Source organism: Streptopelia decaocto, assembly GCF_964273445.1.
Source record: "Streptopelia decaocto genome assembly, chromosome: 4".
NCBI lineage: Eukaryota > Metazoa > Chordata > Aves > Columbiformes > Columbidae > Streptopelia > Streptopelia decaocto.
In genome coordinates this window covers 66,738,790-66,755,548 of record NC_138658.1, presented here as the reverse complement: position 1 = coordinate 66,755,548, position 16,759 = coordinate 66,738,790, and the positions used below count along the sequence as shown (strand labels likewise).

The following is a 16,759-nucleotide window of genomic DNA, read 5'->3' as shown; positions in this document are numbered from 1 at the left end:
TTCATTACAAAGAACGCACATCTGTCTCAGGAAGCCCCCTCAGCAGATATCCACTGCTGGTGACTGTCAGAAATGGGAAACCGGGTTGGATTGTCTGATCCTGAATGGGTGCTCTGAGTGCATGTCCACATTCTTCCCAATGGCAGCGATTGTCTCCAGAGGCTCTCAGTTTGCATCATTTGAACAACATGAGAGCCGTACAGTACTGCTAAACTTACACAGAGCTGAGGATCACGATTCGCTATCAAATCACAACATATGGGCACTGCTACAGAGCTCATCTCACTTCAATTACTGGTGTAGGATGGGAAAGTTGTGTAGGTTTTTATGGTTACAACTCCTGGTTTAAGTTTTAACTTTTAGATAACCTGATGGAAAAGAGGATAATAAGCATGCTGATGTCAATGCAAAACAAATCTTCGCACCCCTAATTTTTCATGCTGTTACTGTAACTCCAAGCTGCCTTGAAGACAGTCTGCAGTCAGCATCAGAGGAGCTGAGCAATACAACATGCTTATATAACTACGGCTGGCTTCTTCTGGGTTTGTTTGAACAGATGTTTGAGGGTTTTTTACACATTATTTCTTCCAGAACTATAGTAGGTTTCCAGATTGATGCAATACTGAATAAGCTGGCTTTAATAAAACATTGATGTCCTTGTACTTTAAAATATGAAGGATTAGTGAGAGTTCACCTGCTCCAGAAAGGGCTACCTTCCCCTCCTGAATAACTAGACTGGCTGCCAAACATCTGTGTGATGCGGCGCTGCCTGGAGTCTCAGCTGCGCCGAAGAACAACGCAAACATCTCCATCGTCATTCCTTGGGCGTTTTGGGGACATGCTAAAGCACCTGTGCACCAATCTGCTTCGCTCGGGCATCATACAAACCGAGCACGAGTAGGGCAGGAAAATGCAGAGGAAGAGCTCCCCCGCAAAGCATAGCGGGGCTGGATGGAGAGCTGGCGGGCAAGCAGGTGAGAGCAGGCTGCGGGTCTTGCCGAGCCGGTGGGGAAGTTTCTGCCGGTGGAGGGGGAGGGCTGCAGCCGCCTTGCCCGCAGGAGCGGCGGGGCCGGAGCCTTCCCCCCCCCGCCCTGCCGCAGCAACGCACAGAGGGGAATGTAGTCCGCGGGTGCGGAGCTGCCTACACTTCCCAAGGTGCCCGCCGAGCCGCGCCGCTCCGAGCTGGGGCTGTGGGTGCGCGGCACCTGCCGGGGGGGCGGAGCGCGGCTGCCCCGCTGCGGGCTGCGCGGCGGCGGGCGGGGATGGTGTCACCCGCGGGGGTGCGGTGACGGGCGGCGGGAGCGGCGGCGGGCGCGGCCCCTCCTGCGCGCCATGAGCACCGGCACAGGTAGGTGGGTGCAGGGGGTGGGCAGCTGAATCCCCCCTCGTCGTGTATTTTGGAAGGGGACGCTGCCGTTGCCCCGCTGGTGTCCGTCACGTTGCGTTGCGGCTGCTCTTCGGGAGGAACCAGCTGGAGATTGCTAACCCCCCCAAAAAAATAAGGCAGAAAATGCGTCTATGTGTCTCTGTGCATATCTCGGAGGGGAGCTGGCGCTGCCGCAGCCGCGGGCGCTGCCGGGCGGGAGGAGCTGCGGCTGCCGCCGCGGTGCTGGGGCCGTGGGACCCTGCGCGGGGGCTCTGGCCGTGCCGCCCCCGCCCCGGGTGTCGCCCGCAGCCCGGCGGGTGCCCCGCGGGATGGGCTCGCCCAGCAGCAGCGGGAGGCGCGCCCCGGGTCGCCCCCTCGCTGCCGCCGGTACCCGCGGCACCGCTCGGGGGTGTCTCGCCCCGGCCGCACAGCTGCCGTGCTGTCCCCCTCCCGCCCCGCATCTCGGGGAGTGGAAACAGGCGGCTCTTCCGACAGGGATATTTGGGTTAAAAGCTCGGCTTTTTCTGCTGGCCGAGATATTATAGTGATAAAGAAGGTGAGAATCACGGAGGTTTCACGGAGGCCTAGCTAGGATTGCCACCCTGAGGTATCCAGTTGCCCAGGGCAATAGAAAAATAATTTATCTGGTGATATATGCAGAATTTGAGAACTGACTTGGAATTGTATTTTCCAGCGGTTCAGCATTCATCTGCCTTGTGTGGCAGTGGGGGGTGGTTACTTCAGAGCACAGCTGATGGCAAAATATTACAGTCTTTAAGGCAAATACAGGGTTCTACATAGGGGAAAAGGGGAGGCTTTTTGAGTTGATTGTGTATTTGGTTTCTGAGGGTAACTGTAGCTGCTAAATATACCCTCTGCCATAACAACAGGGACACGTGGAATAGCTACAATTACATGGTGGCTCTGTATGTCAACATGCTTAATCATATCACATCCTCACAGCAAGCCAAATGAGAACGTAGTGCAAACAAAGAAGAAAATGAGCTCCCTGTTAGAACAGTGTGAGACCTGGGGTCAGGCACCTGCCAGAGGCTGCAGCTAAAAACATAGTTTGGCATTTCCTCATATCTGTTGAAAATGTAGATATTTCCATGTGTGCCGATCATCCACATTCCCGCGTAGTCTGTGGATGAAACATGCACTTCCAGCTTGCCAGTCCTCCCTGGGGAGGTGCACAGGCCAAGGCAGGTGTCCAGAGGTGCAGGTGAGAGCAGCGATGCGTTACAGAGTTAACTGAATTGTGTGCTAGAAATCCTGAGTCTGTGTGCTGTCTCTAAAGGGAATTGAAATGGTTAACACATGTGGTGACATCTGCATTGGGGATGATCAGACTCCAGCACAGAATCCTGTCCTCGGTTACTCGTCTATAATTTTGAACTGAAGAATATGAAATACTGTGAAACACTTAAATTCTGTAGCAGTAAAATTGAGGCTGGCAGAGGAAGTATTGAAGTCCAAAGTTGTATCTTTATAATATTTAAAATGCTAATTAAATAGGTTGTAAAGTTATAAACATGGTAGATAAGTTAGTGCATAACAGTCTAGTGCAGAGGAAACTTGACACAATTCTGTCTTAGTAATTGCACCAAACATGGTGTAAATGAAATGGCAAAAATGAATAATGCCAAGATAAAAATAACATCCTGGGAAAAAAAGAGAGTGGAAAAAAAAAAACCCTGAGAGTTCTTAGCTCTCATTTGAAAGTATAACTGTCAGTTTTAGGAATATTGGTTTTAAGTACAGGTTTAGCTTTCATGTTTCCAAATTTTGATTTTGCATGTCTACGTGGACTATGTCAACCATTTACAATCAATTTTCATGATAAATTAAATGTGAGGAGCCCACATCTGCTCTGCAAAATCAATGGAAATTTTCCATTAACATCAAGGGGGCAAGTATCATACAGCAAATTTAATGTCACAGTTTAACTAAAGTTACTGTTTCTAAAAGGTTCCCACCAAAATTACTGAGGAAAGGCTGTAATTCAAAGTTTGGCATTTACTGTAACAGAAAGATGTTTCTGGTTCTGCAAAGAAAACAGGGTGCAATGTGGTATTAAAATCAGCCACATGTAAGGTTTGAGCAATTGCTGCACTGTTTGGTAATCTGGGAGAAATCCCTGTTCTTCCTGTTACTCCCGAGATGGAGTAACCTGTTGTGAAGCTGTGCTCATTACTGCATAAAGCTTCACTCAGTCTGCGTCCCCTCTTGTGCAACACATCGTGAGCTGTCTGTATCAAGGGGGTTTCAGGCAACCTTATGACCCTGCTTTGCCTTTTTAACTGTAAGTTTTGGCTTTAGGTATAGAAATATGTGTTTTTCATAAACATGATTTAGTTTGTAATACATAGATACAGATAATATAAAGTCACCCAACAGTACATAGTTTGAACCATCATTATGTATTAGTGGACTGCAGACTTATGCTATAATGTTAAATCTAGAAAGCGTATGGTCATGTGGCATAGTAAGCACAGCTCAAATGCATTATTACATATGTTGTAATTAGATTTTTCCACATGCAGTTTTCCTTACCATTGCTCCTGGCTGAAACTCATTCACTGCCCTTTACACTGTATTTGCAGGGCATGGCTGTGCTTTTAGGATTCTAAATGTACTTCAAAGAGTTTATAACATGGTTATCAGTCTAATATCTCTGTTCTTCGTCATCTTGAAGTCATAGCAAGAAGAACAGAGTAGGTTACAAAATTTAGACTGAGAAAATTAGGTTCCCATCAATTCTCAGAATTAGGGTAACATGGTGTCTATTATTTAAGTGGGGAAAAAAAAGGATTAACTGAGCTAATTATATGCTAGGTGAATTATCTTAGATTAGATTAAATGTCATGACACAGTTTCACATGGCTGTTTAGTCTTTAAACTATTTTATGAGAAAGAAAATTTTATTGCATGGATCAGAGAACAGCTAATGGAGTGTCACAGTGCAAATCAAGGAGGAACATAGTGATTCTGGTTGCAAAAGAGGTTATGCAGGTTGGTCATGCAAGGTCCTGCTCTGCTTGTGAGATACTTGGTTCCTTTTCAAATACACTGATAGAAGTCCTCTCTGGAGACAATAGTATGACTGTTTCAGACTGTAGTATATTTTATCATTAGATACAGTGTTTTACTTTCAGCTCTTCATTTTGACTGCTCGTAGAAGAGAGCAGTGCATTATGAACTGTGAGCAGCAAGAGGTTGACTTGCTTTGGAGTTCTTCAACTAATGAATGTGTGAAGCTTTTAATGCACAATTCTCCAAGTTTGTAGTTAAACAGAATTAGAACTACTTCATTCCATTGCCATTTTAGCCATGGTTCTCTGAAAAAAAAAAAAAAAAAAAAAACAAAAAACAAAAAACGCGTATTTCCTGGTGGTATTTTCTTCCTTTGAAGTTGAATTGCGTAGAATATATGTAATTTCTTAGACTATAAAAAATAGGAAGACATATCTTGGGATTCGTTAAGCTTTTGGTTGAAGATTCTTCTTTACAATTCTTTAGAAAAGGATTTCAGCTCAGTACGTGACATCTGTTAAATGGCATTATGTTCTTGGATTGTAAGAACATACAGTGCAGTTATGAGAGGATGAAATATGTCAAAAGAGATTATCAGGTGATGGTGCATCAACTGGTAATTCCTGACTGCAGGACATCCTGGCTATCACAGACCTCTGGAAAGGTTGCTAGTTCCACTTTACAAAACCCAGATATGTGGCTTTCTGAGCAAGGTCTGTTTCTGGCCAGATTGCCTGTTTGTAGTGCAGCATCTGTACAATAACGAGCATCCTCCATGGCTGGTATCTGTACTCATCTGACTGCCATTTCAATACTGTATTAAAGTTGGCATACTTTTGGGTTGGCTTCTCAGCATGTTAATGGCTTATGTACTTAATGCCCAGTAATCAGCTTTGTCATAAAAATAGAGGGCTAAGAAATGTAACCAAAATTGAAAAATTAATCAAAGCATGGCTACTGAGGTAACGTTTTCCCTCTCTTACCTTCTTCTGTGCAATGGGCTGGCCAACCTTCAAGAAGAAGTGAGGAAACCCTGATTTTAGTGTTGCCTAATTTGACAAATCATTCTTCCTTTATGGTTTACAAATCCAGGTTTTTAGCAATGGAAACACATCTTTCTTGACTGTTAACTTCAAACTCACCGCTGCAATTTCCAGTCTCACTGGAGGATTGCTGGTGCCATTAGCTCACTTTAGGACCTTGGGTTCTCAAATTGAGCACCCGGCGGTCACAATAATGAATCAAACATATTTGTGTGGAAATGGGCTGTGTTGCTCAGGGCTTTTGGAAGCAGAGCTGGGTAAGTGCCCGGGTGAGAGGGGACACAGCCAGCAGAGCTGGGGCTCTGCACGGGTAGGGAAATTGATGGGCCCTTGAGGTTATTGCACAATTTGCTAGCTCGCGGTCTGCATCCTTAAACATAAACTTAAGACAAATATTTCTGAATTTAGATTATTTCCTGTGTCAAGATCCATTAGCAGTACGTCAAGATCCTTAACTGTTATCTTCTGAAATGTTGGAATGTTTTTTTCACAGCTTATTAGTTGATGTTTGTGCTCTGAAATCTAGATGGAGTATTGTTTTGTACGAAGCGCTGTTATTTATTTTTTCATTTCAGAAAAGGAATGTGAGGGGAATATAAACTCCCTTCAGTGAATATTTGTCTGCTTTAGGAGCCATTTTTCTCCCGTTCTCTGTAGAAGCAAATCATTCTCCTACTGGCAATAGTCAAATTGATCAATAACTCTATTTTGGAGATTCACCTGGTCCTATTGGACAGGTTTTTTGACCTGCAGTTGAAGGAAAACGAAGTCTAAATGCATTTGGCCATGAAAAATAAACATTCCTGAATTGTAATATATCACTAGTGATATTTAAAAATATTTTAGAAACTGTTATTTTTAGATTTATATAATACTGTCATCGTAAAGCAATAACAGTCTGCAATTGCTTCTCATGGTGGATCTGTGGAAAAGTGGTTGTTACTGTGTAACAGCTGCTAACAAATAGAGCATCCAGTTCCTTGGAAGTTTTCAAGTAACTCTTCTGTCCTTCCAAGCACAGGGCACTCTCTGATACTTCAGAAGAGGATGAAATGTGATTGTCCCACATTCTTCCTCTTCCCTTTTGCTAAGTTCATTTGAGCTTAGGTGGGAGGGGGTAGGGGGAGGAAGCAAAAAATCCTCACTGTACCAGTTTATGGAGTGAAATAACTGGATATAGCATGAATATGGAGCAATAAGCATACAGCAGTTGTGTTTCTTAAAGTCTCTTTCAGAGGATGACAAAGTAAAATTGAATCCCTGTGACACTGTTCATATGGTGAAATCCTTGGTGAAGTAGGAGTTAAAGTTCGATGCATATCATGTGCAGAAGCAGCCACAGAACCTGTTCTGCTCGAGAGTGTCATGCAAGAGCTTCTGTCACTTTAGAAAATAGGTCATCTACGTCCTTTCCCTCACAGGTATGTGACTTGAGGATTCACAGATAACAGGGGATTTCAGCAGTATATGCGTAAGGTGGTTTGCTAGTTGATGTCTAAGTATGTACTGGGATCTTCTCTGCTCAGCAACATTAAGTGGAACTAAATGAATAGGCACCCTTATATGCAGTGATTAATTTGGAGAGTTCTTGATCACAGACTACTTCAGTTTTGGCTTGACTTATTTTTACCTCTCTCAAGAGAGCTTTTTGTGGTACATTTATAAATACCAGATTGCTGCAAATATTGAAGTTTAAAATGTTGTGAATGCTCTAGAAGAAATGAAAAATATTTTCACAGTTTAATCTTTATTTTCATCTTGGTTACTTTCATTTACTTTGCTCTGTTTACAAATTCTTTACCTCTCTTTTCCTGTTGTTGTTCGCAGTATTGCAAACTTAGCTGGGATCTTTACTTTGTAGCAGACCAGTGAGGATTTTTCATAGAGTTGAGCTGACAAGTTCGCTTTGTCAAGTCTTGCAGGGTTTGCCTTGCTCCGGTGTTTCTTTTGGCTTTGCAATCCCAGCAGCATTAAAGTAATCACTCGGTTATGATTTTAGATGCAACACAGATACAGAGGATCTGATCTTTAAGGTTGCATATCTAATTGTGTAGGGCACAGAGACCAAAGGAAACCATAGAAACAGGCTGTGTTGCCACTATTTCCTTTGATGACAGGAATGGAAAAGGGTTTGCAGCCAAATCCCATAACTGGGGTACGAGGCAATCGGGAACAGCTGGGGCTGCGTATGTCTGTACCACGAGTTGTAGCGAGTGTCTGGCAAGCGACTCCAACACCTCACCCCTGTGACTCGCACATATGCTCTCTGTTCTGCTATCTGTTAACCTGGCTCCAGCTCAGGCTCAAACAGTGCCAGTTTTAGGGTTTCTGCTTGCGGTCTGAGCCTCGGCGTGCTTGGTGGTTCCTGCCCTGCTCAGGCTAAATAAAACCCCATGCTCTGCCTTTGGCTTTGGAGTGGTGACAGAAGTGTGCCTGAGTGCGGGAAGTGGGTAAATATTGGTGAGAAAAGAGCAGCAGTGGTTTGTGTGCCATCTTGAACCTCTCCATGACACTTCTGTACAGCATTCCCACCTGCTTGGTCAGCAGAGTCCAGCCCCTAATCCTGGCAGGTTCGTACAGCAAGTGCGGTGAGAGGAGCTGCTGTGTGTATCTCTTGAGTATGGGGTGTGCAAGGGGAGGTGGAGGGGTCTGCTTCTGTTCCACATAGAGAAGGGAAGGCCAAGGGGCATTGAATCACAGTCTTTAACCCCATCACGGGTGGGCAGAGGGAAGATGGAGCCAAGCTCCTCTCATGGGTACATGGAAAAAGGGAAAGATTCAACAGTCTGGGGGAGTAGCAGGGAAAATTCCTGCTGGTTGTAAGGAAAAGAAAAACTGCAATGAGACTCTGAGGAGTCTGAACTCTGGAGGAGGGTGCCCAGGGAGGCTGTGACACCTCCAGCCTCAGAGATTTTCAGAATTTAATTGGCAAAGGCCTGAGCAACCTTACCTAACTTTGAGATTTCTCTGCTGTGAGTTGGACCTTTGGGCATCCTATTCAGTCCAAAATTTTCTATGGGTATCTGAAACTATCCTAAACGTGGCTGCAGAGCTCCTGTTGAGCTGCTACAGAGATGTATGGGCAGATTAATCTTAAATGTTTTGCGTGGCCCTTTACCAACCGGTCTTCATGGCCTTGCTTCATTGGCTCATTCCTGCCTCAAAAAATTGGAGAAAAACTAGTTTCAGCTTCACATATGAACATTTGCAAACTTTCCTGCTCCAAGCCCTGTGGAGAAATAGGGCTTATGTACCACAAATCTTTTGTACAGTTGTCTAAAAGATGCTGACCTCTCCTGTGGGTTGTGTATGTGCAGCTACAGAGCCCCTACTTGACTGGGATAGAGAGTTTGGGCTAAACATCTGGTTTCTCCATCACTGCTGGGACTTCTCAAAGTGCTAAGCATCCATGACCCATGGGTGAAATCACTGTGAACTGCAGAGTGTTTCATCACTCTGGAATAAGAGTATTTATTTATATGCCTTAATATGGAATTAGACGCAAACATTTTAACATCTTTATTCAAATAGCGATGGCTTTTCATGGTACAAAACTAAGATAACAAGTATCTCAGCTGTGAGAACAACCAAAGTTTTCCAGCATCTTCTTTAAAGCTTCTCTCTTTATAAACCATAAGACTTTTAGTAATAAACATTAATGTTGCAGTTTGCTGTTTGCTATATTTATTGTCATTATTTAAGGTCATAACCCTGTTTGCTCAGATTAAACATCTTGTATGGCCCAGTAGACTATGTCCAGCTGGGCCCATCATCCTGACCTGGGAACCAGCGCTAACAGTGGTTAGTTGTGTCCACCTTGGTCATTAATGTTTTTCAGGATGGTACCAAGTGGTGCATCACCTCAAATGCTGAATTTTAGCTCATTTTTGGTACAAGCGCCTGAATTTCATGATCTGCAGTATACCAGCATAACAACAAACTTCTATTTGTATCTTAATAGAGCTACCTACCCAGTTACACAGCTGTAGATTTGATTGTGTCTATATTATTGATTGGATTTCACCTATGACTGAAACCTAGGCTGTGCTGAGGACCCTTAACTCCCATTATTTCTAAAATTTGGGATTAAATAATCTTTCTGGACTGAGGTGAAATGCTACATTTTCAGGAAAACTGCTCAAGCGGTAGGCACCCATTTCACATTTCTTCACCTAGATCTATAATTTTAACTTGTGACATGCCTGAGCTTTTTTCCAAGGTCAAGGCTGATTTTTCTGTGGGAACAACACAGTCTGTGTCCTGTAAAGTATACGAGACTCACATTAAGGTGATGCTGCCAGCTCTGAAGAAATGCTCGGCTGAGCTTTCTGCATCTTGTCTCTGAAGCACAGAAAGACTGTATAGGTCTAGAAGCGTGCCATAGTCACACCGATTTTAGAAAGCAGAAAACAGCACGAGCTGCAAATTTGAGTTGGCAGAAGAAGCCTGGCTATTAAGCTAAAGCTGTCGGGAACTGCCATAATGTTGGTTGGATACTTGTTTGATTTACTCATCCTGTTATGAACTAGAAAAAGGCAGCTTCCCGGAGCTGTTCTAAATATAAAGGTACTTAATATGTTTTAAAAATATAGGAAACCTGTATATTGGAGGCAGTCCCATCTTCGGTCCTGGTAATTTTGATCTCATACATGTATTTCCTAAGGTCAGTAATTATGTAAACAATAGAGCGATGGATGCATTCAGTTAGCACTGTGGACATCAAAAAACTCATCAATTTCAGTTCTGAAATTCATCTTTAATTCTAGTTATTCGTTTAAACTATTTTTATGACATTGTCTAGGTTATAGGTCAAAGTCAGTTGCTAAACCATCTAATCTTCTATTACTTCTCTGTGTAACTGGTTGTTTTCACTCACAAATTCCAATACTGAGTTGCTTGCAAAAGCAGAGCTGTTTTCTCTCAAGACAATAAAAAATAATGAAGCTGTCACTTCTCTTGATAATCTATTTCTGTCCTAATCACTCTGCTTGGTTAAATAATGCTTAATAATGTTTAATAAAAAAAAATTCTGTTGTCTCTAGTTGAACCTATTTTCCATAAGTGAATCTGTGAATGTATTTTAAGGAGTTGTGCATGCTGTGTTGCTCACAGAGACCTTGGCAGTGGGTAAATGGCAAACCCTGACACATTAAAGCAAACTCCCTACTCTTAAGCTGCTCTGTGGCTCTGTGCTGTGCATCTGGGAGGAAGGTGATGACTCTTCTGCTGGAAGCCAAAGGACTGAAGTTTAACAGGTAGCCCCTATGAATTTTCTAGGGAAATTATGGAAAGTATTTCCACTGCATTGATATTACGGTACTATGAAGAATTAACAGTTACCAAAGAACCTATATTGGTCATGGGCTCTTTGGCATTTCAGCTTGACAGCTATGTATAGCACTTGAGCAGTAGGGAGGGAGGATTTGTGGTGGATGGTAAGAGCTACACATCCAGGAGAGCTGTTGTACTGACCCCTGAACAAGCCACCCTGTGTGCCTCACCCTTTTTTCTCTCTCGGCTGGAATCTCTTCTGCTGCATCTGACATGACCCTTGCACCTTGCTGTCAGTGTTGAAGTCTCTTTTTATCAATTTATTTAGACTTTTTGTTGCATACTTCTGTGTAAGCATCCTAAAATGTTCTGCCCTAAAAAAAAATGATACAATTAAAAATTGAAAAACTCTTCATATATAAAATAGTGTAATTAGAAAGGTAATAGCTTTTATATTAATATTCTGGTATTTTGTCTGACTGCACTTGTTTGTAAACTCTGGGAACCAGATGCTGTCTCTGGCTTTGTGTACTGTATAAACAGCTGAAAGATAACATCAGCTCTTCAGGAAACTTATGCTGTATTTTGTAGGAACTCCTTACTTTTTTTGATAGGATATATCACTCTTTACGTTTATGTTCTCTGATATCAGGGTTTCCTTTTGGTAGAATTTCACTGTCCTACTATTGGTACAGCATATTTTTATAAGTATATTTAGCTTTTTAATAATATTTTTGGTCAGTTGACTGCAAAGCTCTCACAGAAGAAGGGAATTTGTTTGTACACAGAGAGGAACTGAGAACAGATTTGTGACTTGTTGTTGGTAGGATTAGTCAAGAGGAAAAGGATTTGAAATGCCCAAGTCTGAAATAAATGTTGCATCCGTTAGGTCACTCTGACTTTACATGTATAAGAATCAATACATTTTGAGTTGGTTTTGGCATTGGCATGGGTGGCTGACTTTTGTCTACAGAAGTAAAAAAAGAATGTGTAATTTGTTTGCCTTGTTCCACTAGGTTCTGAAAAATAAAATGTTTCTCAGTTTGTCTAACAGCTTAAGGAGGGAAAAACAGAGGGAAGAGCTGGGCTTGTAAAATCCAACTGCAACAAAACCAGTTCCCTGCTGTTAAGTCCATGCCCTAGGCAGCCTAAATATTCTCCCCCCTTGCTTTTTGTTTCTCATTGGATCATAAAAAAATCAAGATTGCAACTAATGTCACCCACCAGATAAGATTGCACAAGTAACGTATTAAACCCCCCCCAAACCCAAAAAAAACAAACACGAGAACCTAACCCTGGAAAATATTGGGGGGAGGGAGGAAGTTTGGGGTTTGTCGAGTGTGTTTTGCTTTGTTTTGTTTCTTTCTAGTTGTTATTTTTACATGCTAGGAGAAGGCTGCACGTACTGGCACCCGAGCTGCAGCGTGAGCCCCACCAAGGAATCTGTGCAGCCCACGGTGCTGCCTGTCCCAGCAGAGCCCTGCCAGCAGCTGCCACTGTCACTTGCCAGTTGTTTAAAGCTCTTTAAAGGTGGTGTAATGTGGCAAAGAGATAACATGCAGCTCTTTCCTCTAGAGGCAAGCTTAAGTTAATATTTCCCTAAGGCCACTGTTGCAGATAAGGTGCAGAAAAGTGGAAAGGCCCCTGCTCTTCTCTCTGCTGCCCGCCTGCCTTTCCCAGCTGGGTAGGCAAGCTGGGGATGGAGGCAACTTTCCAATTTTTCAACTTCTGTCACTTTCACCAGTTCTGAACAAACTCATTCCATCTTTCTGTGTTGTTTGAAACCTTCTTGTTGTTTGGCCTTTGCTTCAGAAGCGGCTCACAACAGTTGTGCCTGGGCCTATCATGCGAGTGGGTTGTTGCAGTCTTTGGTGAGGAGTGGTCGTTGGACCCCCATCGAGCTGAGTGGAAGTAAAGCAAAATGCAGACAGCTGTTTCTTTGCAGGAAATTCTCAATATCTTAAAATAATGGACTTTAACTGGGCTTCGAACCACAGGAGTCTATGTTTCAGAAGCTGAGGGGAGATCTTATCACTGTGTACAACTACCTGAAAGGAGGTTGTAGCATGGAGGGTGTTGGTCTCTTCTCCCAAGTAACAAGTGATAGGACAAGGGGAAATGGCCTCGAGTTGTGCCAGGGGAGGTTCAGATTGCATATTAGGAAAAAATTCTTCACAGAAAGGGTTGTCAGGCACTGGAACAGGCTGCCCAGGGAAGTGGTGGAGTCACCATCCCTGGAGGGGTTTAAAAGGCATTTAGATGAGGTTCTTAGGGACAGGGTTTAGTGCTAGGGTTAAGTTAGGTTATGGCTGGCTTTGATGATCCTGAGGGTCTCTTCCAACTGGAATGATTCTATGTGTTTTTAAAAGGCTATTTCAAAATTTGTTCAAATTTATAGTTTATTTTAAGAAATTCATGAGGGTTATTTTCTGAGCTGTTGACATGAAGCCACTGATGAAACAGCAGCCAGCCCTGAATCCTACAGCTGCCACAGGGAATGCCTGTCAAAATGTGCCATCCAGAGCATCAGGGGAAGATGCTGGCAAGTTGAATTTGTCTTGTGTGTGCCCAGAGAATCTCAAGAAACCAGAATTCCTAATGCTAAGGATGCTGACTTATCAAAGGAGTGCAGCTACATGCAAGAGGATTAATCTCACTAATACATGCTTGTAGTTCGTCAAGCTAATACGGCTCCACAGCATCTGATGCAAATCCACAAAAGAGTTAAATTTACGAGGCCTTATATTGTGCCTTTCTTTTGAATTGGACATAATTAATGTTTACGGCTTGGCATTTGCCATTTGTAGTGCTCATAATGTTTTAAAAAATATTCTAAAATGGATTCCTTAAATATATTTGAGACTAATAATTTTTTGAATTCAAGACTAGAGACCCTCCTTGTCACATATAGTCCCATTGAAGCCTAAAGAGCTACATACTAGTATGAGATGAGATATAAAACTTCATGCTGCAATTATTAAAAGCTGCTGTTTACCTTAGACTTCAAAGTTAGAAGAACTTGTTCTCAAAAAATTTTGATTCGTATTAGAATACTTTAGATTTCGGAGATTTTTACTGAGAATATTACTCACAGAACAATTGCAAATATAGCTTGCTACACCTTTCTTGTAGAGCTATAGATACTAAAATACTATACCTTAAAGTTCACCCCCGAAGATCCCCTCATGTCTGAACTATTGTGCTGCAAAGCATTAACCAAATACGTTATTCTGAAAGTTCACAGCTGCTTTATATCGTTTAATGCAAATGGATTGTAGATAAAATACGCTAGGACATTAAACATTTATTTGAGATTATAACTCTGTCTGTTCAGCTTGAGTAAACTAAAGATGAAGTTAAGAGTACATTTAAAAAAACTAGGTAGGAAGCAGGAAGGGTTTAAATTATTATTTAGAATAAAATCAATAAGTAAATAGGTCTAAAATAAAAATATAAAGGATTGCTGTAGTTTGCTACAGTGGTACATTAACATACTGAACTATTTGGTGTGTGACACATTTTTCCACATCGCAATTAAACAAATAACAGCTTAATGTGTTAAGTCATTTCAGTGACATCTGCTCTGTCAGTTGCCTATGGGCTGGAAAATTAAGTATCATAGCAAAAATACACGAACAGATCTGGCAGCTCAGGATTTGATGCTCCAAGTGGTGGAAGGCTGGGGACAGTTTTGAGTCCCTTGATACCAGTCACATTGGTGAGATGCTTTAGGCCCCTGCCTTGGTTTAGGAGGAGATGCTCAGCCATCACTACTGTCCTATTTCCACCATCACAGCAGCAAAATCATTCAGTGGAATGAAGGGGACATTTGTGGTGTTTCCAAGAGGAATATCGATTCCAGTGCGAGGATCTTTTTCCCCTAATATTGTTCCGTAATATTAGGGCTAGTGAGTGGAACTGCAGTGCTTTGCCTGCTCTGGGATGGCAGCTTCGTAGCAAAACTCATGTGATTGCAGTTCTTGCTCCACAACAAATTATTCTGGTGTATCTCAAGGACTTTGAATGACCTTATACTATTTTTTTTAAATTACTACAGTTTTATCAGTTTACCAGATAGTGTACAAGTGAAGTGAAAACCTCATGCTTACCCCTGAGATCTATCAATTAGGTCATGTACACTCACAAGAAAATTAAGGTAGAAATCACAAGCAATAGCATCTTATTTGTAACACAGAATACAAGTTGGAGTCTCTTTTTTTACCATTTGGAATTTATGTTCATACATGAAAGAGATGAAGGGACTTGAAAACCTTTAACCTTTTCCTGCAATTATGACAGCTAGAAGAAATTAAAATTAAAAAATGCTGCATAATCACTTATCTCCCAGCAATGGTACTTAATTTAAAATTTCAAGTATTTCAAGGCTGTGATAAAATTGCGAGACTGAACAATGCTGCTTATATTGCAGTCAAAACTCCAAGGGCTCCCATGTCAGAGTCAGCCAAAATCCAAATTGCAGCCAGAGTAGCAGTGTTAATCGCATTATCTTTTATTTAAATTTCACGGGAGCTGCACAGGGTGTAGAGTCTGGAAACTGGATACCTGTGCAGTGATTCCTGCAACCCACAGGGTATGTGGTTAAGTGGGACTGGTATTTACTGTCACAACAAACTTGCTCCTTCTCCAGCAAAATGCAATGTCAAATGTGTAACTTTGTAAACCAGGTTGGTTTCTTTGTTTGGTGTGTGCCTGCATTTAAAAAGACAGCTTGGATTCTCTGCTTTGCTGTGACTTTTTGGTGGTAGGATCACCAAGGTCATTGTATTTCTAATGTTGGATTTGTAGGCTTGTAGTGAAATTTCTCCTGAATTCTCAGGGTCAGACTTGGGGCCAGGCTGCTGCAAATCTGAAGGCAGGCTGTGTAAATGGAAATAGGCATATTCATTGTGATTGATAGCACTATGGGACAAGAAATTTATTCTGACAGTTATATCTGAAAAAAAATGTCATTCATTTAGCCATTTATACATGAGTGCCTAAAATTAGCTTCTATTCTCTTTGAACCCGATAGTCTAAAGCTACAAGTTGAGATCAGAAATGTTGATCCCCCAGGACATTCCACGTTCCTTATGGCAGATCCAGAGAGAAGAGTTTTGCTTTATTACTTGTGGTGTGTAGTACGATACTATGATGGAAGTTGGCCTTGTAAAAAGAAGACAAACCGAAAACAAACAAACAAACAAATAACGTAGATGGGCAAAGATGCTGTGAGTTAAATGTGTTCAGCAGCACTGAATGCCAGGTCACTTTTCAATAGGTGCTACATATGAGATTGGAAGGCTAACTTTAATCGCCCTGCTTTAAAGTGTGTATCCTCACTTGTGATGAGCTTCTTGTTAGGGTGGGATTTTAGACACAAAGTCTGTTTTGCTGTTGTGCCAGGGTCCTGCCCCTGGGATGAAATGGAGCAGGTCCGTGGGTGTGCTGCCTGTTTGATCAAATGCTGGATGTACAAGGAGGAGCTATGGGATGTCAGGGTCCTTCAAGAGGCTGAGGGAGCAAATTATCCCTGTCTTCATGTCTCCATTGGTGGGCTGTACAGAAGATGAAGCCAGACTTTTCTCAAAGGACAAGAGTAAATGGTGACAGCTTGTGACATGGCAAGTTCTGATTATCACCAAGAAGGTGATAAAGCACTGGTGCAGATTGTCCAGGGAAGTGGTGGCCTTCCATCCTTGGAGGTTTTCAGATCTGGATGGGACAAGGTCCTGAGCAACCTGATCTAGTGGGATCTGTGCTGGGTGGAAGGCTGGACTAGATGACCTCCAGAGATTCCTTCCAACCTAAATTATTCTGTGGTTCTAAATATAGCACGTGGGAGTGCTAAACTGGACTTTGGCATGATTAAAATTATATTTAAAGCTAGTGCAGGACAGCAGGGCAGCGCTTCTGTGACTGTCATGCAGCACTTCCAAAAAAATACAGACATACGTATACTTTCAATGGAAACTCATTTATTCTATAGCATAATGGTATTCCAGCTGAGAGTTACGTGACTGTTTACAAACCATAGCTGTGTCTC

At 42.4% G+C, this 16,759-nt stretch overlaps 1 protein-coding gene across 14 annotated transcripts in view; it reads left to right on the top strand.

The window, feature by feature from the left end:
- The first annotated feature begins 837 nt into the window (after positions 1-837).
- ABLIM2 (actin binding LIM protein family member 2) overlaps positions 838-16,759 on the top strand; it is a 146,882-nt gene continuing 130,960 nt past the window's right edge. For 5 of the 14 annotated variants that reach the window (XM_082051683.1, XM_082051681.1, XM_082051679.1 and 2 more), the window contains exon 1: positions 839-974. In XM_082051683.1, coding sequence (XP_081907809.1) covers positions 911-974 — 64 coding nt within the window. In that variant the 5' untranslated portion in view covers positions 839-910. Of the gene's footprint in view, positions 975-1,087; positions 1,349-16,759 lie in introns of those variants that run through there. The other 9 variants (XM_082051682.1, XM_082051691.1, XM_082051693.1 and 6 more) reach the window with 6 other exon arrangements.